The 27,694-nt window shown below is 51.7% G+C and overlaps 15 protein-coding genes across 15 annotated transcripts; 8 read left to right on the forward strand and 7 right to left on the reverse strand.

Moving 5' to 3' along the window:
- Nucleotides 1–806: 806 nt before the first annotated feature.
- AA0111_g8788 (S-adenosylmethionine synthase) lies at nucleotides 807–2,245 on the reverse strand (the record flags this gene model as incomplete). The annotated part of the gene is made up of 4 exons (XM_028655273.1): nucleotides 807–1,265; nucleotides 1,318–1,945; nucleotides 2,107–2,162; nucleotides 2,219–2,245. The coding sequence occupies 4 exons, from the start codon at nucleotides 2,243–2,245 to the stop codon at nucleotides 807–809; spliced, it is 1,170 nt and encodes a 389-aa protein (XP_028503586.1).
- Nucleotides 2,246–2,595: 350 nt separating this feature from the next.
- Nucleotides 2,596–3,582, forward strand: AA0111_g8789 (GPN-loop GTPase 3; the record flags this gene model as incomplete). The annotated part of the gene is made up of 3 exons (XM_028655274.1): nucleotides 2,596–2,622; nucleotides 2,672–2,681; nucleotides 2,738–3,582. The coding sequence occupies 3 exons, from the start codon at nucleotides 2,596–2,598 to the stop codon at nucleotides 3,580–3,582; spliced, it is 882 nt and encodes a 293-aa protein (XP_028503585.1).
- Nucleotides 3,583–4,260: 678 nt separating this feature from the next.
- On the reverse strand, nucleotides 4,261–5,747 carry AA0111_g8790 (hypothetical protein; the record flags this gene model as incomplete). The annotated part of the gene is made up of 3 exons (XM_028655276.1): nucleotides 4,261–5,036; nucleotides 5,397–5,585; nucleotides 5,660–5,747. The coding sequence occupies 3 exons, from the start codon at nucleotides 5,745–5,747 to the stop codon at nucleotides 4,261–4,263; spliced, it is 1,053 nt and encodes a 350-aa protein (XP_028503504.1).
- A 428-nt stretch (nucleotides 5,748–6,175) lies between these two features.
- AA0111_g8791 (hypothetical protein) lies at nucleotides 6,176–7,263 on the forward strand (the record flags this gene model as incomplete). Its single annotated transcript, XM_028655277.1, has 4 exons — nucleotides 6,176–6,242; nucleotides 6,323–6,377; nucleotides 6,436–6,776; nucleotides 6,839–7,263. The coding sequence occupies 4 exons, from the start codon at nucleotides 6,176–6,178 to the stop codon at nucleotides 7,261–7,263; spliced, it is 888 nt and encodes a 295-aa protein (XP_028503505.1).
- A 400-nt stretch (nucleotides 7,264–7,663) lies between these two features.
- AA0111_g8792 (Serine/threonine-protein kinase) lies at nucleotides 7,664–9,298 on the reverse strand (the record flags this gene model as incomplete). Its single annotated transcript, XM_028655278.1, has 1 exon — nucleotides 7,664–9,298. One exon carries the CDS (start codon nucleotides 9,296–9,298, stop codon nucleotides 7,664–7,666), a length of 1,635 nt encoding a protein of 544 aa, XP_028503502.1.
- A 1,055-nt stretch (nucleotides 9,299–10,353) lies between these two features.
- AA0111_g8793 (hypothetical protein) lies at nucleotides 10,354–11,913 on the forward strand (the record flags this gene model as incomplete). Its single annotated transcript, XM_028655279.1, has 2 exons — nucleotides 10,354–10,767; nucleotides 10,819–11,913. The coding sequence occupies 2 exons, from the start codon at nucleotides 10,354–10,356 to the stop codon at nucleotides 11,911–11,913; spliced, it is 1,509 nt and encodes a 502-aa protein (XP_028503503.1).
- A 618-nt stretch (nucleotides 11,914–12,531) lies between these two features.
- Nucleotides 12,532–13,713, reverse strand: AA0111_g8794 (hypothetical protein; the record flags this gene model as incomplete). The annotated part of the gene is made up of 1 exon (XM_028655280.1): nucleotides 12,532–13,713. The coding sequence occupies one exon, from the start codon at nucleotides 13,711–13,713 to the stop codon at nucleotides 12,532–12,534; it is 1,182 nt and encodes a 393-aa protein (XP_028503501.1).
- Nucleotides 13,714–14,211: 498 nt separating this feature from the next.
- AA0111_g8795 (hypothetical protein) lies at nucleotides 14,212–14,811 on the reverse strand (the record flags this gene model as incomplete). Its single annotated transcript, XM_028655281.1, has 1 exon — nucleotides 14,212–14,811. One exon carries the CDS (start codon nucleotides 14,809–14,811, stop codon nucleotides 14,212–14,214), a length of 600 nt encoding a protein of 199 aa, XP_028503514.1.
- Nucleotides 14,812–17,128: 2,317 nt separating this feature from the next.
- On the forward strand, nucleotides 17,129–17,936 carry AA0111_g8796 (hypothetical protein; the record flags this gene model as incomplete). The annotated part of the gene is made up of 2 exons (XM_028655282.1): nucleotides 17,129–17,473; nucleotides 17,532–17,936. 2 exons carry the CDS (start codon nucleotides 17,129–17,131, stop codon nucleotides 17,934–17,936), a joined length of 750 nt encoding a protein of 249 aa, XP_028503499.1.
- Nucleotides 17,937–18,139: 203 nt separating this feature from the next.
- AA0111_g8797 (hypothetical protein) lies at nucleotides 18,140–19,137 on the forward strand (the record flags this gene model as incomplete). Its single annotated transcript, XM_028655283.1, has 2 exons — nucleotides 18,140–18,495; nucleotides 18,561–19,137. The coding sequence occupies 2 exons, from the start codon at nucleotides 18,140–18,142 to the stop codon at nucleotides 19,135–19,137; spliced, it is 933 nt and encodes a 310-aa protein (XP_028503500.1).
- A 606-nt stretch (nucleotides 19,138–19,743) lies between these two features.
- AA0111_g8798 (hypothetical protein) lies at nucleotides 19,744–20,631 on the forward strand (the record flags this gene model as incomplete). Its single annotated transcript, XM_028655284.1, has 1 exon — nucleotides 19,744–20,631. One exon carries the CDS (start codon nucleotides 19,744–19,746, stop codon nucleotides 20,629–20,631), a length of 888 nt encoding a protein of 295 aa, XP_028503497.1.
- A 777-nt stretch (nucleotides 20,632–21,408) lies between these two features.
- AA0111_g8799 (Transaldolase) lies at nucleotides 21,409–22,504 on the forward strand (the record flags this gene model as incomplete). Its single annotated transcript, XM_028655285.1, has 3 exons — nucleotides 21,409–21,447; nucleotides 21,515–22,213; nucleotides 22,265–22,504. 3 exons carry the CDS (start codon nucleotides 21,409–21,411, stop codon nucleotides 22,502–22,504), a joined length of 978 nt encoding a protein of 325 aa, XP_028503498.1.
- A 391-nt stretch (nucleotides 22,505–22,895) lies between these two features.
- AA0111_g8800 (hypothetical protein) lies at nucleotides 22,896–23,680 on the forward strand (the record flags this gene model as incomplete). The annotated part of the gene is made up of 2 exons (XM_028655288.1): nucleotides 22,896–22,908; nucleotides 23,229–23,680. The coding sequence occupies 2 exons, from the start codon at nucleotides 22,896–22,898 to the stop codon at nucleotides 23,678–23,680; spliced, it is 465 nt and encodes a 154-aa protein (XP_028503584.1).
- Nucleotides 23,681–24,101: 421 nt separating this feature from the next.
- Nucleotides 24,102–24,335, reverse strand: AA0111_g8801 (hypothetical protein; the record flags this gene model as incomplete). Its single annotated transcript, XM_028655289.1, has 1 exon — nucleotides 24,102–24,335. The coding sequence occupies one exon, from the start codon at nucleotides 24,333–24,335 to the stop codon at nucleotides 24,102–24,104; it is 234 nt and encodes a 77-aa protein (XP_028503537.1).
- Nucleotides 24,336–24,500: 165 nt separating this feature from the next.
- Nucleotides 24,501–27,688, reverse strand: AA0111_g8802 (hypothetical protein; the record flags this gene model as incomplete). The annotated part of the gene is made up of 3 exons (XM_028655290.1): nucleotides 24,501–24,700; nucleotides 24,810–25,059; nucleotides 25,103–27,688. 3 exons carry the CDS (start codon nucleotides 27,686–27,688, stop codon nucleotides 24,501–24,503), a joined length of 3,036 nt encoding a protein of 1,011 aa, XP_028503535.1.
- Nucleotides 27,689–27,694: the final 6 nt, after the last annotated feature.

A 27,694-nucleotide genomic window follows, 5' to 3' on the forward strand; every position in this document is an offset into this window, starting at 1 on the left:
TATCAATATTTAGATGTTTTTCATGACTTTCTTGTATGTATAAATACATTTACTACTTTTCCTACAATATGTCTCTAGTCCCGTCCTCGATGCGATGTCTGCTGTGGATAGGCCGATTGTCGGAGTGGATCATGAGTCGTAAGGTCACATGCCTACTTGGCAAGATAACATGGGACTCTCGCTTTCGAAAGCAGTCCGAAACGGCTCATCTTGGGGTGCTCTGGTTTTATACCGACGATATGCGGAAAAGGATAGCCAAGTATTACGAATTCACGCACCAAAGTCGCGTCATGATGCATTGTCCTTGTCCCGGACCCAGTGTTATCATGTAGCGCATAATCCCGCATCACGGCAGTTGGAATAAAGATTTTGTTGCGTCGATGAAGCGCTCTTGACTGCGCTGAAGGTTTGATTCTCCAGCACAGTCGAACTGGTTCTTGATTGATTTCTCCATTATCCTGCCGACCCCAGCCACCCCCAATTCGCGCTTGTCGCACGAAATATCTCACGTACGTGTTGACAACGTACTGCGGCCCCATTGTTGAAGCTCTTTGTATCTACAGCCTGCCCTAGGCCGTCTCTATATGAAAAGGAAATCTGCAAATGAAACTTTTGGAAGATACAGAACGGGCTGGTATCATGGGGTATAAAAATGCCCTTGGACGCCGTTGAAACACTTGTTGAAAAGGCTCTTTACCCGCCTCCCAAAGATATGCAAATCTTTCTCATTCGCGATCCATGTCGTCGTTAAATCTTGATGTGCGATGAAGTTGATTCATGCGCACTGTATGCAAAAGGCATTAAAATTAGAGCTTGAGCTCCTTGGGCTTCTCCCAGGTGAACTCCTGGTTGGTGAAGTGACCGTTCTTAGCGGTCTGGAAGTAGATGGGGTTGATGAGGTTAAGCTCCTTGACAATGACACCGGGGCGGAGGTCGAAGTTGTTCTTGACAATCTCGACGAGCTCGTCCGAGGACTTATCGGAGGTACCGTATGTCTCAACGAAGAGAGAGAGGGGCTCGGCGACACCGATAGCGTATGACAGCTGTACGAGTGCGCGGCGGGCCAGCTTGGCGTTCACGAGCGACTTGGCGATCCAGCGCGCAAGGTAGGCAGCGGAACGGTCGACCTTGGAGTAGTCCTTTCCGGAGAAAGCACCACCACCGTGGGCACCCCAACCACCGTAGGTGTCAACGATGATCTTACGTCCAGTAAGACCGGCGTCACCCTGGGGACCACCGATGATGAAAAGACCGGAAGGTTGGATCTGGTATCTGTCAGTGTACAGTCGTATTATGTTGTGTTTGTGAAGAACCTACGTGGTAGACGGTCTTGTCATCAAGCATCTTCTCGGGGATGACCTGCTTGATGATCTTCTCCTTGATCTCCTCACGGAGCTTCTCGGTAGTGATGTCCTCGCTGTGCTGGGCAGAGACGACGACGGTGTCAACACGGAGAGGGACGACGGCACCACCATCGTGGGCGTACTCGACAGTGACCTGAGTCTTGGTGTCGGGTCGCAGCCATGGCAGAGTACCATCCTTGCGGGCCTTGGTCATGGCCGAGTTCAGCTTGTGGGAGAGGAGGACGGTCAGAGGAAGGAGCTCGGGAGTCTCGTCGGTGGCATATCCGAACATGATACCCTGGTCACCAGCACCGAGCTTCTCGAGAGCCTCCTCGTAGTGGAGACCCTGAGCAATGTCGGGCGATTGCTGCTCAATAGCAACGAGGACATTGCATGTCTTGTAGTCGAAGCCCTTCTCGGAGGAGTCGTAACCGATGTCCTTGATGGCACCACGAATGATCTTCTGGTAGTCGAGGTGGGCCTTGGTGGTAATCTCACCAAAGACCATGATCATACCGGTCTTGGCTGCGGTCTCGCAAGCAACCTTGGAGAGGGGGTCCTCCTTGAGGCAGGCATCGAGGATGGCGTCCGAGACTTGATCACTGTATTACAGTCAGCGTCCGTGTTCAGCGGTGGAGAAAGTCGCAGTTTCAGGAAGTGGGGGACGCCGTCTATCACATTACGCCGAGCGTATACGTGTCTTATCGCTCAAAGTAAGACGGCCCCCAAGGCAATTGGAGAAGGAAAATAAGAAGATACGAACCAGATTTTGTCTGGGTGTCCTTCGCCGACACTCTCTGAGGTGAAGAGGAATGTGCTCTGAACAATGGTAAGATAAAGTCATGGAGGGGCGCATTGGCAGATGTGGAAAATACCTTGCCGTTTCCGTTGGGGACAGTCATTTTGGCGGTTGATTTCGAAGAGAAGTAGTTTACGACTTTCGACGGCGTTCTTATAGACGGAAGAATGAGTTGGTGAGGAAAGGAGGGGTCGACTTGGGGGAGTGGATGATTTATGCACGTCGCAGAATTGGCGTCTCTCAAATTGCCGAACCCTTCAAAAAAAGCTAAAATCACGCTATTCAAACCCAGGTACCTCCACGGCTGTTAGGCTCTATCAGCCCAGTCAAACCAATCAAACGGCCTCCCCACATCCCACGGACTCCCCCCATCTCACCGCCTCGGGCAGAACCCTTCACTGAATTTGTGTAGCCGAATGACGCGCCGCATCATCTAAGAAACCATCCGCGAACATGTCTAAATATGGAACCCTGGTTATGGTATGTTAATCGCTCTTTCACCGCTATCATCGCAGACTAACAAGATTAGGGGCCAGCTGGTGAGAAATGTTCTTATACGAATTATTCGCGAGACATACATTGACGTACCTCTAAGGCGCTGGCAAATCGACCTTCTGTACGGCCCTCATCCAGCACCTTCAGAACAGCAAACGTCCATGCTTCTACGTGAACCTGGATCCCGCCGCCGAAGAATTCGCATTCGAGCCCGATCTAGATATCAAGGACCTGATCAGCCTGGAAGATGTCATGGAAGAGATGAGCTTGGGGCCCAACGGCGGCCTGATATACTGCTTTGAGTTCCTCATGGAGAACCTCGACTGGCTGACGGACCCGCTTGAGGAGGTTACTGAGGAATACCTCATCGTGTTCGACATGCCGGGCCAGATCGAGTTGTACACCCACGTACCGATATTACCAAACCTGGTGAAGCACCTCATGACGGGTTCACTCAACATACGCATGTGCGCTGCCTACCTCCTCGAAGCGACCTTTGTCATCGACCGACCCAAGTTCTTCTCTGGCACACTCTCCGCCATGAGCGCCATGATGATGCTGGAAATGCCGCACATCAACATACTGAGCAAGATGGATCTGGTGAAGGGACAGATAGCGAAGCGCGACCTCAAACGGTTCGTTGATGTCGATGCAGATTTGATCGAGGATGATCCGGCGCGCAAGAAGACAACACCCGAGGAAGAGAGGAAATACAGAGACCCAGCGTCGACCGAGAGCCTGATGAGCGGATCATCTTTCCACAAGCTGAACAAGGCTGTTGCCGAGCTTATTGATGGGTTCAGCATGGTCTCTTTTCTCAAGCTGGATGTCCAGGACGAGGACAGTCTGGGTGCTGTGCTAAGCTATATCGACGACGCTATTCAGTTCCACGAATCGCAGGAGCCCAAGGAGCCGAAAGACATGGAAGTAGAAGCCGACATGTGAGAAACTATATGAGTGGCTGTGTTTGCATTGAAGGTGTTTTGGCTATGGAAGGCATATTTGGCATTTGAGGGCGTTCACGACTTTGGAAATATCAGGAATGACTTGGATGGGTCATGGACGACACGAGCAGAGATACGATACCCAATACACTCATACATATGACACATCACATCCATCTGTCATGCAACAGGGTACTAATCGGAAAAGGTCCAAGTCTAGAATTCTTTTTTCGTACTCGCATCTCTTCGGAGAAAGAGACTTGCTTATGATCGTGTTACGAACTATACAATGTCGTGTTTCCACGGCCGCTTCATCGTACCGTACAGGTGGTAAGCCGACACAAAGCCTGAAGCTCGGGATTTGACTCTCATCTATGCATTTATATCCGAGTTATGACCTGACTTGGACCACCAGATAGCTGTTCCAGATTCTTCTTGGTCATTGTCCGGCAACTCGAGTTTTGTTCGGAGCCGCACGGCGTTTTCGCCCGAGAAGGGTGGCTGAAGGACGCCACCCATGATCTTGTTCTGCAGCTCACAGGCGTATGTCGTTGCGCATGAGTGCAGTTATCGAACACGCTCCCTTGTACCACGTCAGTTGTTCAATGCCAACTGAGATGTAGCATCCATGGTATTCATGGCTCAGGATATCAACATCTTGAGCTTGTGCCACATATCCTCACCTGCGCCGGCTCCTGTCTCCACTAGCCTGCTGCGCTGCCTGCTGAGCAGCCTCGTGCCCCAGTTCACTGCGTAATGCTTTAAGCTTAGCCTCTACCTCTTCCTTCTTCTTGGCCTCTTTGTCCAACTGCTTCTCTACGTCCTCCATCTTTTGTTTGAAGAAATCTTGTAGTGCCTGCTCTTGTTCCTGACTGAAGGGAACCTCGTCGCCTCCCTTCTCTGGCAGCTGAGCGCTCCGCTCGCCATTGGGCAGGCCGCGCCTAAGTCTTCCGTTTGCGCCCAGCGATGCCTTCTTCGAGCCGCCCTTACCGACAGGTATGAGGTAGTTCCACTGGTCTTCCGATGTGAGGGCGTCAAAGAGGGCTTCGGTGGGCTCGTTGAACTGCACAACTTCGAGGAATTCGGAGCGCACACAACCTGACCGTTCCTGCTCTGCTTGCATTTTGTCGTCACCATACTTTTCCAGCTGCAAGAAGTGTTGTCGGTATTGCGCCTTCTCGCCTGAGATGGGCTGGAAGTGCAGTCTTATATCGATGTTGAAGCCTCCCCATCCTGTCTCGGTAACCTCAAACGGCGGCTTCTCGACCATGCGCAGCGGGTTTTCGTATGTGTTGAAAATCTTGAATGAGACTTTGTTGAGCCATGCTCTGATATCGGGATCGCCGTCAGGTACTCGCACGTATACGGTCCAGCGCTTGGTGTGATCGTCTGGCACGCCCTTGGGGCGGTCGGGGTGGCCTACTGGGGGCAACTGCCAGGCTTCGGAACCGATTACTGCGCAAATGAGTATATATCTAGGCACATGAGCAACGCCATGTCTTACTGAGGTTCCGGCTGATGCGCTTGTTCTGCCCATCATCAGTATGCGCGTACAGCTATATCAAAGCGGTCGACTTGCCTTGACGCGCTTGTTGGAGGCTGGCGCAGGCATTTTGGCGCAGTCGCGTGAATGTATTGCCAACAGGCGCAATGTTAAGCTATACACAAAGAGAATATGTAAAGTGATTCGTGCAAGTGGTGGTGTCGTGTATTTTGTCAAAGGTCAAACTACAACTCGCGCTGGTATGCAGGAACGGAAGCTAACAGCTGATCCTTGTCAGCCCCAGGCTCCACCTTATTTGCTCTGTCCGGTACCACCTCCCTTCGCGTCTCTTGTCCGCTCGTTGTACAACTTGTCTTGCTTCCCAGCATTCGGCTTGCCTTCGATCCTGTCCAACGAGTCTTCAATCAAGCCGATGTGACCGCGTAGTGTTCCTTCAATCTCGTCCATGCGCGCCTCCTGTTCCTCTTCCATGCGGTCCAGTTTCTTCTCCACCCGAGAGCCTGTAGCATCCAGATGTTAGAATTGAAAGATGACGACTTCATGATAGAAGGAAACATGAAAGATGGCGTGATACCTAGATAAGTCGCAACGCCGGCTACTACGGTGAGGTTTGTGCCGACCAGAACGAGGTCGTTCTTGAAAAGGTTCCGGATTGCCTGCATAGTTCGATTGGCGGAGCTTGCTGTTGTCTAGAGAGATGTAAGATGCAATACAGCAGACACAATATCGAATCGCATCTGGCCCTTTGAGGACGGTTACTCGACACTAATATAAAGCATCATGACGACATCGACTTTCTTCTGATAGGTAGAATTGTGAGCGCGATTCGCATTACAACGCCAAAATGCCTTTAACTAGTTCACATTGTATGATACACAGATATATCTCATTGACAATACATGTTTGGTTATGAAGCGGCCCTGTATACAAGAAGCGGAAGTCTATAGCTCCTCCGCACAGATCCCTGCCTCGATCTTACGCGACGCGCGCGATGTGGAGTGACATCAGCACTCGGAGCTTCCCATCACTTTCCTACCAAACAATTGTGTGACTCCAATTGCTCACCCACCAACCATCAGATAGCACAAAAATGGCCTCGACAACAGCCCAGGCTGCAAAGAAGAAACTCGTCGTATGCGGCGGCAATGGCTTCTTGGGTGTGTAACCCAGAAAAACTCCCAGATGATTGGAGTAACAGCTCCATGCCAGCACATCAGTTAGCTAACATGGCACACAGGTAGCCGGATATGTAGAGCCGCAGCACATAGGGGCTGGAGCGTGACCTCAATCTCGTAGGCCTATTCTTTCCCTCTTTCGAATCATCCCGAGCCTTTATTGACAAGATCCCAGGCGTTCAGGCACTCCACATTGGTCCTCCGTCTCTTCATCACAAACACCACCGGACTGGTCAGAAAAGGTGTCATGGCAAAAAGGCGACATCCTCGACCCTGAATCGTATACCAAACACCTCGAAGGCGCAGATGCGGTGATACACAGCATGGGTATATTACTGGAAGCAGACTACAAAGGCGTTGTCAGCGGACGGGAGAGTCCCATCAAGGGTCTGCAACGGGCATTTAGCAAGACCAAGGCTGGAACCCAAAACCCGCTGACACGGAAGGAAGGGGAGAAGTTGCAGCCGCAGGAGAGTGATGGACAACTCACATACGAAATTATGAATCGCGACACTGGTATGTTGCATTTTCTTAAAGTCCATTATCAGTACATACAACTAACCATGCTGCGCAAACAGCCGTATCCCTAGCCAAAGAAGCCTCCACACGCAAAGTTCCGACCTACCTCTATATCTCCGCTGCAGCAGGCACACCCATCCTCCCAGCACGCTATATCACGACGAAACGCGAGGCTGAATCTCTCATCGCCTCCACCTTCCCTACCATGCGATCCATCTTCATTCGCGCGCCATTCATGTACGACAGCAGCCGCACATTCACCCTCCCCATTGCGGCAGCGGGCGGCGTAGCAGCCATGATAAACAGTGCAGTTGGAGGACGGTTGACGTGGCTAATGGGAGCAGGAGGCATCAAGCCTTTGAAAGCGGATTTGGTGGGTGAGGCAGTCGTGGAAGCACTGGAAGATGAGGAGGTCAGAGGGCCGGTCGAGGTACCAGAGATTGAGAAGCTGGGCACGAGAGCGTGGAGGAAGAACATGCTATGAATTTAAACAAGACACTTCGCCAAATGGCGGAACAATTTTTGGTTCTACCACTTCAAAAGCGGCAATCGCATCTATCTACCGTACCGGGAGCAAAGCCCCAGTACTTGTGGTCTACACAGGCGTGCTACAACGAAGCTCTCTTTCTGAGCCAAGCTCAGAGGCTTATAAAACACACCGTAGTGTGCACCTCTACGGCAGTTTGTAATCCAAGATACGACTTGGAAAGAAAGGACTCGAAGCTTTATGAATGACGACCACAATACTGTGGTGACCTGAGTTTGGCTGGGCTTCTCCTCTTCATGCTTCTCCCACCATCGCATACGAGCAAGCGCGTATACTTGTGCGCTGTAGGTGTTCCCCGCAATCGCTGAAAGACTCAAAGGTCGGTTGATATCCAAGCTCACTTCTTACGGCCGCCACCTTGACTAGTCAGCTTCTTCTTCATGTGTTTCGGCATCTTCTCCTTCCTCTTCTCGCGCTTCTCTTCCTTAATGGCCTTCTTATGTGCGACCTTCTCGTCGTGATCCACGTGTTTCTTTCCACGACTTGGGCCCTTTTCGAAGATACTTTGGTCAACCTCAGACGAGCTACCATCATCCGAGCCATCGTCTGAATCCTCGCCTTCAGATTCGTTGTTAACGACCTTGTCAGCAAGGAGGGCTTGGTATGGAAGGTCGGAGCCAGCACCGGCATTGACAAGCTCAGCATCGCGTTCAATATCGTAGACTTGTTCGAGTGTCTGTGGGATGTATTGGTTGCGGAAGACATCGTCGTCTTCCTCTTCCTTCTTCCTTTCCTCCTCGGTCAACGGCTTCTTGTTCAACAAGCTGCGGATGCTGTCTTCCATCTGTGGTTGCTCTTGAACAGTCTTGGCACCTGATTCACTTGTGATGTAGGCATAAGCCTTGCGCTCACTAAGCGTTTCAACATTGCGTGAGCGGAAGAAATCGGATACGTTCTTGATATCCATACGCAGAAACTCGAGAGAGCGGGGATGGTCGTGTTCGACGGCTTGCGAGACATCGATGATCCATTGCTTGCCTTCGTGGTACAGGACGTTGTATTCGCTCAAGTCGGCATGGACGAGGCGACATGTCTGGTACATTATGCGCATGTAGGCCAGCATCTCGAGATAGAGACTGGTCCATTTCGCGTCTTCTTCCTCTGCTGTAAGACCCTCGAAGCGCACATCCTTTAGACGAGGCGCGGCCTTGCCCTTGCGGTCGCCCACAAATCCCATGACAAGAACGTGGTTTCGCAGCGCATGAGCCATTGGTGATGGGATACCTGCATCGTGTATTCTGGCCAGATTCCTGCGCTCCTTGTCTGCCCACATCCGTACCATGGCGCGGTTGTTGCTCTTGTTGTATCCCTGTCTGAAGCGGAACTCGCCTTCGACGTACTTGGCGCGGTCCTTGAAGACGAGGATGGACGTTTTGTATACCTTGACGGCGCGGTGGATGGATTCGGCATCATCGTCCGTAGCTTCTACCATAGCATGGTAGACGTTGGCTTCCTTGCCTGTGGAGATGACACCGTGAATCTCTGAGATTGCGCCGCGGTTTATGAGCTGGAGCAGGATCATCTGAGTCCTTCGGTCCAACACTTGTTCAGTTGTCGCGCGGTCTGCCTTGTCTTTGTTCCTTGCGTTGCCCCCCGACGCGCCCGTCATGTTCCCCGTGAGGCGAATCTTGCCGGCATGCTTTGATAGCGATGCGACTTGATCATCGATGGAGGCATTTGTGTTGGCTGAAGGCTTCTGTGGGTTCGACTTGGGCTTGTGATCGTCTGGTATGTTCGTATCGTTGAGCTTTCGCTGGCGGTTGTATGCTTTGGTGAAGTCGTGGTGGTCGCCCGATATCAGTTCAGGCACTATTTCATCGTCGTCATCAAACAGGTCATCAATTTCGTTATCTTCATCGTTGGTTGTTGTCTCTGCCGGTGCAGATTCTTCGACTTGATCGACCTGGTTCGCTTGCTCGACTTGTTCGGGCTGTTGCGTTGGCAGCTCAACTCCTCCGTCGGTGGTGGCCATGGTTGGTTGTGTGGTATATTCTTTCGACGCAAAAAAAAGTTAGGCAGGGTCTCGTCATGTGAATGATTCACGAATTTGCCCCACGAAGCCCCACGGTTCTGCCCAAGGCGGTGAACTCCATCGAAAGACTAGCCGGTCTCGACGCGCGCTCTTCGTATTCACGCGCGTCTGCGGCGAGACGATTACAACCGGTCCCAACCAAGGGATGTCACAAAACCCCTGAAAATGTGAGGTAACGCATCAACACCGAGCCAAGAATGGCACGTCGCGATCCGACCTGAGGTGATGTCATGCTCGGATGATCGACGCCTACAGGATAAGATAGGAACGCGTATCGCTGCTCATCGCAATCTGGGGACTGTCAGTTTGTTTCCACTTCGAGTGCGCAGCAACACAGCCACAGCGAACAGGCATGTCCAACTCAGCCCAAAGCAAAATAATTAGTGGCTTGTCAGAAGAAACACAGGCCAGGCACATCTTCGCTCTGATAGGCCTAGACGGACTCGCCGTCATAACGGGCAAGGCGGCTGGACTATTCTGACACACCCTAGTCTCCACCGCCGGCTTGTGAAACACTTCAGGAGAGCCATCACGACCACTCAGGTCTGCGCAGCACCAGAATTGGACACACCATGGAAGGGCTGCTGATGCCGCATGGACTCGTCCCATGGTCGTTGTGCTTATCCCGGTGGGTACCGAGATTGCTTCGCAAACCATTTCGCGACTTTTAATAGTCGGAGCTCCTCTGACACGCAGTATTGCTTTGCATTCTCTATCCGACCTTTTTATACCTCACACTCTCTCAGTCAGACGTCTGGACGCCAGGACGACCGCATTCATTACATTCCTTTTCCAACACTCTCTTTGCAGAGCTTTACATTCTTTCATTACTACCGCACCGTACGCATTGTTGACATTGTGTCTTTGCGCGTGAACTCCCCATCACAGTAACGGGCTTTTCTGTGAAGACTACATTCTCTCGAGCTCAAAAGTCTTTCTTTTGCGCATTAGCAACTTGATCCCCAAACTTCTCAAACGCGTCCAAACTCAAGAAAATGCATTTCTCTACTTACACCACCGCGAGCGTGCTGGCTGCTTTGGCCACAGCTCAGACCTTCACCGATTGCAACCCCATGGAGAAGAAGTGCCCCAACGACCCTGCCATGCCTCAGACCTGGGAAACAGACTTCACTGCTGGCAAGGATGCTATCAAGGGTTGGAAGCAGACAGCCGGAACTCTTAACTATGTACCCGAGGGCGCTGAATTTACTGTTGCTAAGAAGGGCGATGCCCCTACCATCGGATCCGAGGCCTACCTTCACTTTGGATACGTCGAAGTTGTCATGAAGGCAGCCCCTGGCGTTGGTATCATCTCCTCCATTGTGCTCCAGTCCGACAACTTGGATGAAGTTGATTGGGAATGGATTGGAGGTGTAGACAGCCGCGTCCAGCAAAACTACTTTGGAAAGGTATGAAAAGAAAGTCAACTGGTTTCATCTTTCGACTAACATGAGAATCAGGGCAACACTACTACATATGATCGCATGATCGAGGCTGATGCTCCCAACAACCAAAACGAGTTCCACAAGTACGCTCTCAACTGGACTGCTGAGTCACTTACCTGGATCGTTGATGACAAGCCCACGCGTACTTTGAACTTTGCTGATGCCAATGGCGGCAAGAACTACCCGCAGACGCCTTGTAATGTGCGCCTTGGAAACTGGCCAGGTGGTGACTCCAAAGATGAAGGTACTCGCCAGTGGGCGGGTGGCAACGTCACTTACGACGATGCGCCCTTTACCATGACCGTCAAGTCGATCAAGGTTATCAACTACTCGCCCGGAAAGGAGTACGAGTGGACAGACAAGACTGGCGACTTTAAGTCTATCAAGGTCATCGATGCCGGTAACACAGAGGGTGCTCCTGTCAACTCTGTAGCTATCGAGGCCTCCGCTACTGCTCCTGCCGCTCCGCTCGAGTCTGGTGTCGACGCACCATCTGCTACTGGCGAGGCTGGAAACGGTTCTAACGCATCCACCACATGCACTGAGAGCGAGCAGTCAGGTGCGACACCTGCCCCAGTTGACGGCGCTGGCGGCGCTGGCGGCAAGTCTGACTTCAACTACCCCACTGGTGGTGCAGCTGTTCCTCAAAAGTCAGGCAGCCCTGACTCTCCCTCCGGCGATTCTCCTTCTGGCAGCGACAATGGAGATGAGCCATGCGAGTGTGGCACTGCCACTGTTACTGTCACTGGTGCTCCTCCTGCTATCACTGACGCACCACCCGCCACTTTCTCGACTGAATACTCTGCCGTCCTCCCTTCGGATGTCGCTTCATCTGTTGCAGAGACACCATTGGCCAGCACTGCTCAGACACCTATCGTCACTTCTGCAGCACCTTCGTCTCCTCCCTACCCAACTGAGTCCGGCATTGAGATTGACACTAGGTCTGCACCTGGTGTCGTCGTACCCTCAGCGCCCACCGGTGCCCTACCCCAGCAATCTGGCAACGCCACTGTCTCTGCACCTCCAGCAGAGTTCACTGGTGCTGCGAGCCACATGAAGGCCAGCGGTCTTGTCGGTGCTGTTGTAGGAGCTGTCTTGTTGGCCTTCTAGAGTCCCTTATAGAGTTTCGATGAGATGAAACGTTAGACTCGCATTGGGATTGTAGTGGGATTATGTTGGTGTAAATACTTTCAAGTGGCCAAGCGTTAGATACGCATGCCGCATTCATGGCGATGAAGAAACATTCTCGTCTTAACTTCTTTGTTCCTCCACTTCTTCATCTTCTTTTTCTTTTCTCACGTAGACAATGCATAGCTATATGGATGGCACAAAACGGTACAAAATAGTACGTAACGTTATATTGATGTCAATGAATGAAAACATCATCTTCAAATATGAAAGTCTCATACATCTGTCAACCCCATTTTGATATCACATTTTTGCCTTCGATCTCTGACTTTGTCTCCAATTCATGGCAGTGCAGAGGAAAGCATGAAAACTTCGCTCCGAGATGATTAAGTGTTCTTCAACTCACTCCACGGCAATCGTTCACTACCACCGCCCCATCCATGACCACTCACGCGCCATTCAAATCTCCCTAACCACTACCACCCTACCCGGTACAAAGAACTCATGCCGCGTTGCAGCATGCGATTCATCACCTATCACTTCCTGTACGTCGCGCCGTTTACTGCTCTTCTGCAGATGACACCATCTCCTCTTCCTAGCTCACCCCTTTGGTTTTGGTATCATGGATGTGGTTCGACAAGGACGAGGAACAACGACTAGCGACGGAATGAAAACGCTACGTAGAAGCTTTGTTCTGACGACCATGATACATGCACAGCATTTGCAGAAGGGGACTTTGTACCATGCACAGGTTTGTTCATGTCCTGACTCTGTTTCTTCGTGCGAAGTTTCGTGAGAGATCTCATGCTCATCCTCAGCGACGTACTTGGCTAGACGCGCAGGTGGCGACTGCGGTATTTGTGCTGGTATCCGCGCTGCTTGCTTCACCGGCTTGTCCTGGTCTGCTTGTTTGCGCTGCTTGGCTCGTTTCTCATGCTTTGCCCGTCGTTTCCGTCGTTCCTTGTCGTCCTGCTTGTCCCAAATATCCCTCCTACCCCATCTTGTTCGTCGACGCATTCCCTCAAGTAACGAACCGGGGATGCAATGTAGATGTGCCGGGCGATTATAGGGGTTGATGGGAGCATCTGGTGTGCTGAACGGTGTTGGCGTGACGGGCAGCAGGTAGGAGAATTCAGTATCTGGGCGACATGTTGGAGGTGACGTGGCAGTGTTGCGGCCTGAAAAACGGGCTTCGTGGTATAGCCTTGACTGGTTTGTGGCAGGGTGAGTTTGGTGTTGGATTTTCGGGGAGGCGGATGGTGATATAGTCTCAGCTTTGTGCGCTCCTGCAGGAATGTGGCGTCCAGACAATAGATCTGCTTCCTCCTTGAACTTCACGACCGATCGTGGTGAAGGCGAACACAAATTGCAAGAGGCCTTAGTGGGCGGCTTCTTCGTGTGTATGCCAGCAGATCGATCACAATCATGGCATAGAAGCGGTATGCCATCCTCACTTCCCAAAAGTTCATCGCTCTCTCTTCTGACTATCATACAGCGGTAAAACTCCCGAGCAAGTGGAGTTGGCACACGGAGTGGCGATCGGGACCATGCCTCTTGAAATTCGGAGAAGGAAGGGAAGCGTCGCGGTGTTTCGATATTGACTATCACTGGTACTACATCTTCTTCAGCATCTTCTTCGACCTTGACTTTGACTGGAGTTCGAGATGGCGATCTCACACGGAAAGTCTGGCGTCGTGGTATCTCAAGACTGGCTGCAATTGGAGCACCATCTTCAGTCTTGATGCGGATTGGTATACGTGAGGGTGTTCCTTGGTGTTGCATTATGCCGCTCCTTAACTCCGGTCTCTAGATCGAGTGCTCGCGACTTTCCTGAAAGTATTAGAAATGGAGAACGGAATTTGGCGTATGATACAGATTCCAGACCACGAAGGCTTGATGGACCAGTGAGAATACAATTTTCTGTATGCGCGCTTGAATAGTGACCGAGCGGCGATAAAGCTTGAGGAGTGCTTCAGTTGCAGCTGGCTCCGTAAGGTTGAAAAGCCTCTGGGTTTTTTTTGTTCATCTACTGGACATGGTGTGTACGTGCACGAATGATACACGGTACTGAGTGGAGTTCTGTGTTCAGAGTCCAATCAAGTCTCTGTAGATTTGAGAACCTGTCATCTCCCGGTATTGCGCACACCGATATGGTTGATCGATCAACTCTGGCTGAAATTATAGACACGTGAACAATGTGATTAAGACGCTGTGACAGCGCAAAAGATGAGGGTTTAACGTGGTCGCGAACCTGCTTTCGATATACATAGTACGATACAGTTACCCATCAACCAGCCATTGACACTGACAGTGAGCAGCGCGCACCTCTTGTCGTTGCGCTCGATCTCCGGTACGTTTTGTGGATCGTGACATGGAGGCTGCAACATTACCGTGAGAGTCTTCCAGGCGCAACGCTATCTCTTCTGAGAGTGGAGCCAGGGTGCCGTCCGATCCCATAGTCACCTTCTGACAATAAGGCGTCTTGCCACCTGGCGCCCACTCTTCAAATAATCTTACGGAGTAAGGGAAGTCCGAAAGTCCTGCAGTCTTAGTTTTGGCAGTATCCGGTGCAGTGCCTGTCACTCTAGTGACGTATATGTAACCTTCAAGCAGGGTCTCGTTGAAGACGCACTGCCACAGGTTACTCCCAGGCTGGAACGGATCACCTAGCGCTGAAGGATGGGCTTGTAGCTCCCCATCGACGGGGAACTCATCCTCCGCGAGCAACACGACTTTGTCGTAGGTAGTTCGAAAATGATAGGTAGAACCATCTTCGTTCCTGGCACCTGCAACGACTGACAATTCCAAGGGCGGGATATTCGGTATGCCTTCGCCGTGGCGAACGCTAGTGTCGTTGGATGGTGACCCTACCGCTATCATAGTTGAAGTATCGTTGCCTGCCGGGGCAGGTAGTACACTGAGTTGAAAGGTTGAGTTGGATGCGCACTTCCACGGATTCAACTGATTGTCGCTTGCTAGGCATGCCGAATCCTGTTGTTGTGGAAGTTGAATCGGTAGCGCAAAAATTCCACGGCGAATACCGCTGGTGTAGTTGTCCCTTGGAGAGCCGTCACTCGCAGTGTATACAGCAGCGCTTTGATCCCTATAGATACGCCGTTAGCGGCATCCTAAAACTGGGCATTGGAGCAATTACCTGATTGGAGATCGATCTTTTACAGCTAAAAGACTCAACCCGATCGTAAGAAGCATCAGGAATTGTATCGCCAAGAGGGCCAGAATGCGTTGCTGTCGAGACATTCGATGCCACATGCATCTTGGAAGATTGGGCAGAGGCTTTTCATGCGCATCAATCGCGTTACATGACGGCACAAAAACCTCTTTTTCATTTTGATCTGGGCTGAGTATGGGGGCGGAAAGAATGTTGCTCCTCTCGAACGGAACAATCTCAATTCCATCCTCGATCTTCTTGAGAAGGCATGTTCCAGAGTTAACTCCAGGTGTGTCTGTGGACTGAGAGCTATCGTAATTGGATGGAAAAGTTGTATAGATACTCGGAAGTGGTTGAATGCTGTTGATAGACCGGTGAGGCAGCCGCATGAATGCAACGAAGAGATTTTGGGTTGATATTAATAGAGGGTATCCACGTTGTCGGACCAGCCAGACACTCAGAATAGTAAAAAGCGAATGATGGAACAAAGAGCGGACGAAAATAACAACTTGTACATACCCAAACTTCAGCTCGACATAGAACATATAAAGCTTCGTCCCTAGACCCTCAAGCTGTTGAGCTCAATGTGCCGAGCTTGCATATCGCTTTGACTACGCCGTACTCATACCAAAGGTCGACATCCAATCGCAGGTCTATTACATCCAAGGATGATTGGTTGCCGGTGCATCCTTGCTATAAAATTAAGGACGGATTGAGTAAAGAGGCTGAAAGTGTATTCGACGTCGATTTTGGGCATTGGCTCTGCGCTCCCCATAAGGGCTGTAGGTGGGCCGTGCAATAGCCGCCCATATTCACACGGGTCGTTAAAACGGCTATCACGTCTGTAAAGTCAAGCTCTATTCCGAATACGAACGGCTGCCGCGATAAAGCGGAATCATGAAAAGTAGAATGGCTTCTGCGCTATCTGCAAGCATGGCGCCTGTGGACGATTTTGCATTTAAAGCATCGTCAGCATGTTCCGCGCGATAATGGTCCGTTCCAATACAGACCCTACGCGTGGAATCCCGGCCTGTATGTTCGCTTGAACAAGCAGCAGGAAACGTTGTACTGCGCGTTTGTGTGTGTGTGACCACGCGCGAGGGCGTGTGTGTATGTGACGGGTAGCCGCTGCCCAGACGTGACATAGGTCGCGTCGAGGGTCCCGAACAGAGCTACGTTATCAACCTGCATCTGTTTCGCTGTCTTGCGATATGGCGCTAAGTTTGAATAATTGCAACGCGAACTTGAGCTTGTAGTTTGTCGGCTTCTGCCATGGGATGCAAAGTACGGGGACGCGTTCTGGTAAATTATGTGGGTGGTTGGGTTAGCGCTCCCGAGCGGGCAGGATCGACCCGAAGCGCGACAGGACCCGGCCATCGTCCTCATGAGCATCCAATGACATCCTATGTGTCCACTCTCCAGCTTTCTTGAGTGAGGAAGAAAACATGGTCAAATTGCGCGACTGCGTTGCCTTCCCTGAGGCGCAACGATTCCAGCCCTGCTTTTATCAGAAGTTGTTCAAACCCCAGAGTGGACGCGGAACCCGTCAGGTTTCGTAAAAATTGCCCTGTTTCGAAACAAGAAACAATGCACCAGCGTCATCTCACCATTGTTTCGAAGACAGGCAATCTTCAGGATCTTATACTAGATTGTGCATTTCTATTGCTTTGATACAGCTGACGTACATGGTAACCCTGGCGTCAATCGATGAGATTCTAAACATGCCAAGCTGAACAGTTAGGAGTCTAGGCATCAAAATGTCCACATGCTTGCTGACGATACCATGCTTTCTGCTAATATTAGGACATATGAGAGAAGTAGCTTGCCTGAAGCGTCCAAGGCTGTGCGGCAACTAAGCTTGAGTGGTGCTGATCTCATCAATCAGCCCCGAGTGTGTGCCACCATGACGGGAGAAAAGGCTCAGCCCCAGATGTGAAGCGTATAACACCTGACGATGAACCGTGGGGAAACGTGTTTGTCGTTCACTCTCGATCGATATACCAAATTATAACAAACAATTCGACAAGTATGGGCATATTCCAACGATCTTCTCGCGCAGCGCCCACATCTCAGGCATCGGTGGCTAGACAACATGGTATCCATTGGCCACTTTTCGCTTCCAGCGCCTTGCTCGCCGCTCTTTCAATCGTCATTTTCAGTTTGGTCAGTTCCATGGTAGCATGGCTGCTGGACCAGAAGCATCATGTGCACACATATCAAGTGGACTGGCCTGGAAATCCCACCCAAATCAATGTTGAGCCCAAGAATATGTGGACCGACCAAGGGCATGAAAGCAACGGCCTAGCAGTGTATGGATTCTTCCTGGGCATCTTTGGCATGTTGACGGCATGGAAGATGAGGAAGGCTGACCAGGTATGTCGAATGAAACTCTTCTCACCTACTCGGACAGCATGCTGATCGTTGTAAGCAGGCCCCAAGAAGCCTTACCGCTCTCACCACCTTGCTGCTGATCGGTACCGTGTTCAGCATATCAGCCTTCATCTTCGTCTTCGTAGTCACATACCAGACGACTGGCCAGCGGATTCGCGAGCCCATCGCCATCAACGCAGTCGGCCTCAACTACCCGGCTGAGAAATGGACACCTGAGACGTGGTTCAGGGCTATCCTCGATCTTCCCTTAGCCGATGGAGCGCAACACGCTCAAATCAAAAGCAGGGTTAAAAACATGGAAGCGTGGCGATGGATTTTGCTTCCTCTTTTACTTGTGTATATAACTGCATCGTACGTTGTAGTAACGACTTGGCTACGGCAGCGGAGGAATACGACAGTACGGGCAGGCTCTGCTGGTTCTGTAGAGAAGACAGGAGCTCGATGAATAACTACATGGGTTGATTGCACATGGCGGTGTCACACTCCAATTTTAGCGAGTTAGCAAGGCAGGTGCGAACCTCGGCGCGTGACAAAAAAGTCCCCCACCAAGCTTCAACTCGCTTCAACACACACGAACACAACTGCACCTACACCTACACCTTCACGTACGCGCGCCCTCTCCTTCTCTCTCTGACAAGAGGCTCCGCCATGGGTTGGCTCACCTACCTCGCCATGCCCGCCGTGCTTGTCATAGCCATGCGCCTGCTCTCGCTCGTGCTGCCCGCGAAACCCGCCCAGCTGGTGTCGTACTACGCCTTCGCAATAAGCTCCTTTACACTCATGTTGAGCTGCGCCCTGTACGGCACACTTGTGGCTATACCTCTACGCATGGTGGGCTATGGTGGACTCATTCAATGGACGGTTGCGCGAGCGTTCAAGTGGTGCATGTGGTTGGCCACTGGCGTGACGTTTCGAGTGACCGGGAGCATGAAGAAAGAGGGAGGTCTTAGTGGAGAAGACGCCCTCAAGGACCGTCCAGCAGTATTCGTTGGCAATCATCAGACGTGGGTTTCCAAGGCTCTCTTGCCAGGCCAAGCCTCGACCGCGGTGCTGACATTTTTTTTTATAGCGAACTCGATGTCCTCATGCTCGGCTGCATGTTCCCAAAATACACCTCCGTGACGGCCAAGAAGTCGCTCAAGTTTGTGCCTCTACTGGGCTGGTTCATGGCGCTCTCCAAAACCGTCTTTATCGACCGCGCAAACCGCACCTCGTCTCGCGCTGCATTCGACACGGCTGCTCACACGATGAAAACAACACGCCAGAACGTCTTCATCTTCCCTGAAGGCACGCGATCATATGCCTCAAAACCTGATCTCCTACCCTTCAAGAAGGGCGCGTTCCATCTTGCAGTACAAGCACAAGTTCCCATTGTGCCCGTCGTTTGTGGTAACTACTACCACGTTCTGGACGTCAAGGGCAAGAGATTCTCCCCAGGTGTGGTGGATGTTACCGTCTTACCGCCAATACAAACGAAGGGTTTGACGGCAGAGCACGTAGATGGCCTGGTCAAAAAGACAAGAGATGCCATGATGGACGAGCTGATTCGATTGAGTCACGTCTCAGGTGTGGGAAATGGCGAGCCGCTCCCGAGATCCAGTGGAGTCGATGGACAGGAGCGTAGTGAGCTAAGGAAACGGAATTAGCATTTGCACACTTGGCGCAAACGGCGTTGGGTGATGCTTGATATACACATTGATATCCCAAAGACGATGATGTCGGACTGAGTGACACGTACATAATCTTATTTTGAGTAAACGAAAAGCGATTCTAGTCCAACATAATGCGACAGCATGTTTTCCAGAAGCTCGTTGCCTCATCTCGTTAGCACGATGACTTGAAATCTGGCAAGTAACACCAATACAAAAACGTTTATATTCTCAAAGTTGCACAGGTAATGCACTGGAACAGTAGCCAAGTTTTTCGTTACACCAGTAGTTTTGTAGCACGACGAAAATCTCTAGGACAGACCGCGTATGTAAGATATAACCAAATGGATACGAGCTTCATGGGAGTGCAGAAGGGTTGAAGCTCGGCAAACTTTCCCCGCATACAGGAATGCTCGGAGTGAGCTACCCCACGGCTACCCCTCCTATTACCCAATGAGGCATTCCGTTCTGGCTAGACGCGTGAATGTAGGACATCGTGTACTTGCATATTAGCACATATAAATCTGCTCTAGCGGCCACTCAACTATTGCCCTGTTGTGATCATCCATCTAAGCAAAGTCAAGAGCAAGATTCGAGAAAGCCATGGCAGCAAGACAACCGGGTTTAGTCAACGAGACAAGAGTCGGACAGGCGTTCAGTGTCAAAGGACAAAGTGCTATAATCACAGGAGCTGGTTCAGGTATTAACTTCTCTTTTGCAGCTCTGCTTCTCAGCCATGGCTGCTCTGTCCTCATTGCCGATCTTTCACTTCGACCTGAAGCGGAGAAGTTGGTTCAAGAATACAGTGCCAAAGAACAGGATAAACCACGAGCTGTCTTTCAGAAGACCGATGTGACGGACTGGCCGCAGTTGAAGCGCATGTTTGAGGTCGGCGTCCAAGAGTTCGGAAAGATCGATATCGTGTGTCCAGGGGCAGGCGTCTACGAACCCCATTGGAGTAACTTCTGGCATCCTCCAGGCGTCGCCGGCAGCGCAAGTAGAGACCAGGTCGACGGAGGACGATATGCAAGTATCGACATCAATATTACCCACCCGATCCGTACGACGCAGCTCGCGATCTCACACTTTCTTAACCCACCTCCCGGCGTAGAGAAAGTGAGTGCGCAAAATCCAAAGAGAGTCGTCATCATCTCCAGCATTGCTGGCCAAAATCCCAATTTGCATGCGCCCATCTACACGGCCGCTAAGCACGCCATGAACGGCTTTGTACGCTCCTTGGGAACGCTCGAGGCAGAAATGGGAATTCGCGTCAACGGCGTGGCACCTGGCGTCATCAAAACACCCCTGTGGACCGAACATCCAGAAAAAATGACGTTCATCGATGAGACCAAGGACGCGTGGGCAACGCCCGAGGAAGTGGCCGAAGCCATGTTGCGATTGTTAGAAGCAACTGAGCTGGGCGGAGGCAAGATCCTTGAGGTAGGCGCGAAGCAGACGAGGCTAGTAGAGGCATTCGTACGTATTCACTGACCGTGTTGAATTGTGTATGTATGCTAACAGTTGGTGATATAGAATGATCCGGGACCGAGTGGAGCAGGGCATACAGTTAGCAATCTTCATGAGCAGTATAGCGAGGTGTATGGGTGGCTGCAGCAAGATGGATGGGGTGGGGGGATTGGCAAGTCGAAGTTGTAATGTTCGACTGTTATCGTAGTATGAAGAAATTGCCTCATCCACAGTATGCTACCAAGACCATCGTGATAGGTCCAACATGGCTCGAGCGCGGAAGTCAGAAGAAGAGGATCGTTTTCTCCGGATCGGACTTTTGGCCGAACCTGCCCTGGAGGCATTCGCGGGAATTTGCAGCCCGCGGCTAAAAAACATACGATACAGTGAATGCCTTTGCTCCGGTGTGCTGTAGAGTGTTGGCTAGAACTCAGGACAAACAAGCTTCTTCGTAATGATGAATTGCACGTGGATGGCTCGGACGACAGTGCTCCGATGCGCCAAAATTTCCGTCGCTAGTGGTTACCAGATGCGGTGAGAGGGCTGACTGAGCGAGCGCCTTCTGCCGTGATTGCCACTTGGTGACCCAGTGTGACGCTGTTTTTCCATGGAGGGGCCCGGAAGGATGAGGGGCGCTACGTATGAAAGAGCCCCACCGCTGCAGCTGTCCCAACAGACACTTTTACTCTCCAACCTCATACCACTTCATAAGACACTCACATCACCTGTAACATCAAGTGCACACATAGACACTTGCATTCCTCTTTACATTCCCCATCCACATACATATACCCACCCACAATGCCTAGCTCCCTCGACCAACTCAAGGCCTCTGGCACCGTAAGTATTTCCACAATCGCAACACCAGGCGCGCGGAAGAATTATATCTAACCAATTCGCCCTACAGACCGTCGTCGCCGACTCTGGTGACTTCGCTACCATCAAGAAGTACCAGCCCCAGGATGCGACCACCAACCCCTCGTTGATTCTCGCCGCGTCTAAGAAGCCCGAGTACGAGAAGCTCATCGACGCGGCCGTCGCATACGGCAAGAAGAACGGCACAGACCTCGAGAACCAGGTCGACACCACACTTGACAACCTGCTGGTACAGTTTGGCAAGGAGATCCTCCAGATTGTCCCCGGCAAGGTCTCAACAGAAGTTGATGCGCGCTTCTCTTTCTCCACAGAGCAGTCTGTAAACAAGGCGCTGCACATCATCGATCTCTACAAGGAGATTGGCATTGACAAGGAGCGCGTCCTCATCAAGCTCGCATCCACATGGGAGGGTATCAAGGCTGCTGAGATCCTGCAGTCCAAGCACGGCATCAACTGCAACTTGACCCTCATGTTCTCACAAGTCCAGGCCATCGCCGCCGCCGAGGCCGGTGCCTACCTCATCTCTCCCTTCGTTGGCCGCATCCTTGACTGGTACAAGGCCGCACACAAGAAGGAGTACAAGAAGGAGGAGGACCCCGGTGTCAAGTCCGTCGTGCAAATCTTCAACTACTACAAGAAGCACGGCTACAAGACCATTGTCATGGGCGCGTCTTTCCGTAGCGTCGGTGAGGTCACCGAGCTGGCTGGTTGCGACTACCTGACCATTGCTGTAAGTTTCGCTGATAAATTGTTCTCTTACACATTTGACTAACGGAACCAGCCCAACCTACTTGAGGAGCTTTACAACTCACAAGAAGACGTCCCCAAGAAGCTCGTCGCCGAGGATGCTAGCAAGCTCGACCTTGAGAAGAAGACCTACATCAACGACGAGGCTGAGTTCCGCTTCTACTTCAACGAGGACCAGATGGCCGTCGAGAAGCTCCGTGAGGGTATCTCGAAATTCGCTGCTGATGCCATCACCCTCAAGGATATCCTCCGCAAGAAGATCCAGGCCGCATAAATTGCTTAGTCCGATAACGGCCGTGCAATGAGCATCTGAAGACTCTTAAGGCTTTCATAAATAGATAGTAAAATTGATATCAGATGTAAAATGACAAGCTAGCCCCTGTGAAACCATGAGTGTAAACATTACTCAAGATTACACGTGAATGTATGCGGAACCACGTCAAGTCGTGGGCATGGTAGGTATTAATCATTCGTCGGTTCTGGCCCGGCATTAGTGGAGTTGCGTCACTACATTTGGACAGCCCCGCATTCGGCTTTCAAAGCTCACCGAGAGACAGCTGTCTGATAGCTTCTCTCTTCCTCTCCATCAACGCCTACACAATCACAATCCCGAAACACACATCAATACCATCAATACCATCAATACAAATCACATAACCGTCAAAATGGTCAAAGCCGGTACGTCTATGTTCAGTAGCTGCACAAGCTTTCCCCATTGTGGCATGGTGGGGTCGTCGGGGTGCGTAAGATTGAGCAGATTAACTCGACGACGCGGTACTCAGCGGTATCAAAACGCTGCAAAGAGGTCAATTGGACAGCTTTGGGGCCTTTATGAGGACCCTGCTGTCATTCCCGCAGCGTGGACCATTCTTGGGTCTTCCGGGGGTCTCCAATCAGCTCTCTTTGCACGAGACACCTTGATGGCCTTCTACTACATGCTCAGACACACCTACGTTACAGAAGCTTAAAAACAACGTTATACTAACGTAAGATTACAGTCGCCGTCCTCCGTGGAGACTCCAACATCAAGGGTACCGTCACCTTTGAGCAGGCCGACGAGTCTTCCAACACCACCATCTCATGGAACATCACCGGCCACGACGCCAACGCTGAGCGTGGCATGCACGTCCACGCCTTTGGCGACAACACAAACGGTTGCACATCCGCCGGTCCCCACTTCAACCCCCACAACAAGACACACGGTGCCCCCGAGGACGAGGAGCGCCACGTCGGTGACTTGGGCAACTTCAAGACTGATGGTCAGGGTAATGCGCAGGGAAGTGTCACAGACAAGTTGATCAAGTTGATCGGCTCCGAGAGCGTCATTGGCCGTACCATTGTCGTCCACGCTGGAACCGACGACCTCGGCAAGGGCGGACACGAGGAGTCGAAGAAGACTGGTAACGCTGGCGCTCGTCCCGCTTGCGGTGTTATTGGCATCTCCAACTAGATGTATCATTAAAAAAAATTTAGCGAGCGAGTAGTCTTAGGATAGCCAAATCAATCTATCTATACCTCTCACAACATATATACAGTACACATGTGGTAGTCGTGCTGTTAACATATGAGATTTCATTTATTTGTTGCCTATTTAGACTGGCTATTCGCCCTGACCACAATCATGTCCCCGCAGCTGCATCAACTCGCTTTGTTGGAGATGACCGAATCTCATGTGATTGAGCGCAGCTAGCAGCATACGTGGGCGATTGCAGTGAGGGTAGGAATGTTGATAAGAGTGTTGTACCAATGTCCAGACACTAGAGCGATAGAGAACAAGACCAGAGCCAAACTCCACGCCAATGCAGAAGGGTATCGATGCTTACAGTCGAGAGGGAATGCGCGCCCCCAAGCGCCCACAGTCGCATGTTACGCTAGAGCTCAGAGCTTTCTTCTGTAGGCTCGAAGGAACTCCCGGCAATCACGGTAACGATTCTTCTTGTGTTCCAGTAGCTGTTGGCGTATCCGTTGTTTGTCGAGCTCCAGCTCGCGGCGAACTCTTTCTGGTTCATAAAGTTCCTGCTTTTGGTGAACTCTTCTTTGTTCGGCTTCCCGCTCTCGACGAACGCTCTCATTCCGTATATACTGGGAACAGAATTCTTTCCCATAACAGTGGAGTCCGACATGCAGAAGAAGTGGACTACTGTAGTGATCAAGGTCAGTACGAAATTAGAGGTATGTGAATACCACTTAGCGAAATATTAGAAAGAGGTATAAGCCACCGCCCCCGTCCTAGCGAGCACTAGAACAGAACAGGGGGAGCGGGAAAGTTATTACATGTTGACGACACGAGTATCGTCCTTGAGAAATTCACGGCGAAACCTCGCAATTTCCGCGGCAATACCGTTGGGATCCTTGATGTTCCTCTGGCGAAGGTCTTTGAGCACGCCACGGAGACCGTCATTCCAGCGTTGCTTCTCCTCGGACGTCTTACCGGGGTTGGCGGTTCCGAGCTGAACAAGCAGTCTGTCACCTATTGAAGATACAAGTTAGTATTTGCGCATATGTACAGTCGGGAAAACTGTAGTAGTAAAAAAAAAACGAAACTCTGAAATAAAGGAAAAAACTCCTCTACAACGCACCAGTAATGGCAACCTCCCTGAAGTGCTGATCAGGACATTCAGGGTCGTTGCATACGCCACCAGTTGACTCGTACTGGCAGAGAGGCTTCTCTGGGTTTATCTGATGACTGAAAGTCAAGGATAGGAAGCCACCTTGCACATCTTGAGCATAAGAAGGATGGTAACGGTAAGATTTGAACATCCGTAGCGGGCTCTCGTACGGAGTGAACTTGGGTGGCTGTGGTTCTTCGATCTCAGCGGGCACAGGCACCTGATCTAGATTAGCTAAGCCTCCCAAATGGTGATTGACGTACAGGTTCGCCAGCGGCCACCGTCGATGTTACCTCTCGAAGTGGTTGCAGCTCGGGCGCTAGATCATCGGCCATTTCGGCGTCCTGATGCGACGGGTTCTTTGCTGATATAGTCTCCACGTCGGGCTCTGGAGTAGATTCATCATCTGATTCGCTGTCATCTGAGCTTTCATCAGACGACGACGTAGCAATGTCCATGGCACCATCTTCCGCTTCAGCCTGACCCGTGGGGGCGTCGAGGTGTGTGGAGGCATCATCGCCGCCCTGAACCTCCGAGACATCTTCGTCGACGTCGGGCGGTTCATAGGCTTCTTCCTCTTGTGTACCAGCTGGCGAAGTTGCAAGCGAGAACTCAGGTTTGGTCTGGGCCTCAACTTCCTCTGCCACAGGGGCTTCTGGGACGACGACGGGTTCTTCGGGCTCATATTCCGGTTCGTACTCTTCCTCGTCATCATCTCCCTCACTAACGGACATGTCGACCTCCTCTCCTTCTTCCGATGGCGAGGGCGCGGTGGTGGGCTGCTGAATCGCTTGGTCCACAGGAGCGTTGGTATTGGCCTGCACTACCTCATTCGCTGTGGCTGGAACAACATGGACATTGGCTGGCAAATCTTGCGATTCAGTGCGCTTCTGAGATGCTTCCGAGTAGACGTGGTTTTGTTGAGACAACACCTGCGATGCACCAGCTGGCTGAAGAGTGATGTCTTCCCGCGAAATCTTCTCTGAGACTTGGGTGTGACCCAGATCATCTGGTCCAGTTGAGACATCAGGCTCCGCTGAATTTTGCCCAAGTCCAGGGAAGGTGTTCTGAGGAAGATTCCAAGCTGGAGGAGAGTTGTCGATTGTGGCCTGCACCACAGGACGAGTTTGTTGAAGTGATTCATTAGAATCTGAAGATTGTTCGCCCTCAATTTCATCTTTCTTGGCACGTAGTTGTGCATGAGACATGCCCTCGGTGTCGACACCGAGATCCTCCAGCTCTTTGCTCAGCTGTTCCTTGTCCCTTGCGATCTTCTCGTTCTGCGCCGTCAGCTGCTCCAGCTCTTTGGTCAGTTGAGCCATCCTACTCGCGTTGCTTGCAATCTCGGCATCCAATGTAGGCAGTCTGGATTCAATCTCCGCTCGGCGCATTCGGCGCGAGTCGTTGCCATCGTGCGAACGTGTCGGTAACGATGTGGAAGTCTGAAGTGATGAACCTGGCGTCGAAGGTTTTTGGCTCGAGGATGGTGATGCGACAGTGGTAGTAGCTGCTGCCAACCTATCTCGCTCCCGCTTTTCAGCAAGTTTCCTCTTGAGTGTCTCTCGCATGGCCACCAGCTGCTTCTCCTTATCTACCAACTCCTTCTCACGCATAACCGTATTGGGGGTCTGCGAACCAGACGTACCAACAGTGGCGTTTGATGGGGTCGCAGGTGGCGCACCAGAAGGAAAGTTGGGGAGATTTCCAACAGTCTGGCGCGAATTCTGGCTGGCTTGGAGAGAAGGTTGATCGTCGTCGATGTCCATGTCGCTACCGTTGGACTCGTCTTCGCTGACGTCTATTATCATTGAATCATCTTCTTGATCAGCGTGTGGAGACTGGCCTAGAGGCCGTGTGTGAGGAGTGATAACGGGTGGGAAGGAGGACTGTGGTTGAGATGCGGCAGGTGCAGGTGTATTAGACGTCGAAGATGCGCTCATGAAGAGACCCGGGATGGCAGAGAATGATGGCACGTAGGCGGTACTTGTAGGTGTTTGCGACCCTGGGGTAACTGGCGCAACTGGCGCAACCGACGGCTTCTGTCTCGCCTTGATCGCTTCCAAGCGCTGCTTAATCAACTCGGTATTACGGGCTCTCTGTTCGTCTGTCACAGGCGGTTTGGAAGTAGGTGGGGTCGCAGGCTGGGATGTCTTGGTAGCCGGCGCGGGAGTAGTGGTTTTGGTGGTGGCCTGTTTCGCTGCCTTTGCGGCCTGAAGGCGTGCTATGTAATCTTGACGGCCTACTGGCGACGCGGCAGACTTGGGGGTGTCTTGCGTAACAGGCGTTAGTGGCTGCACAGCAGGAGCCTTGGAAACAGCATCATTGCTCTTAGGTGGCAGAATGGGCGCAGGTTCCGACGGCAGGTTTGCGCTCTGGTACAGGCCTCTCAGCAGCTCGGGATCAAGCTGTTCGTGAGCTAGGGCGCGATAGGTGACATTGTTGCTATGCAAGAGCTTGATGAAGTGTTTGGCCGCGTCGCGATCCTGCTGTAGCTTGTCCATGATGGTGGGTGGACTGTCGCCTCCGCCCTCACTCAACTCGCCATCTTCGCGATCGCTATCCATGACCTCTTGTATCCGCTCTGGGGGTGGAGGTAGTGAGGGCGGCGGAGGCAGCAAAGATGGCGGAGGGAAGTGAGATGGGGGGAAAGCCATGTTGGGGAATGGCGGCGGCGGCGGAAGGTTGGGAGCACCTGGCGGGAAAGAGCCATTCTGGAACAGGGCCCAGAGGGCAGGATCGGGAGGAGGGAAGGCGGGGAACGGAGGCTGTTGGCCATTTGGCGCATACGGAGCGAGGTTTATGCCCGGGAGCTGTTGCATCGGCGGGGGATGCGCGTAGTTGTTCGCCATGACGCG

Source organism: Alternaria arborescens (assembly GCF_004154835.1).
Source record: "Alternaria arborescens strain FERA 675 chromosome Unknown contig_23, whole genome shotgun sequence".
Taxonomy (NCBI): domain Eukaryota; kingdom Fungi; phylum Ascomycota; class Dothideomycetes; order Pleosporales; family Pleosporaceae; genus Alternaria; species Alternaria arborescens.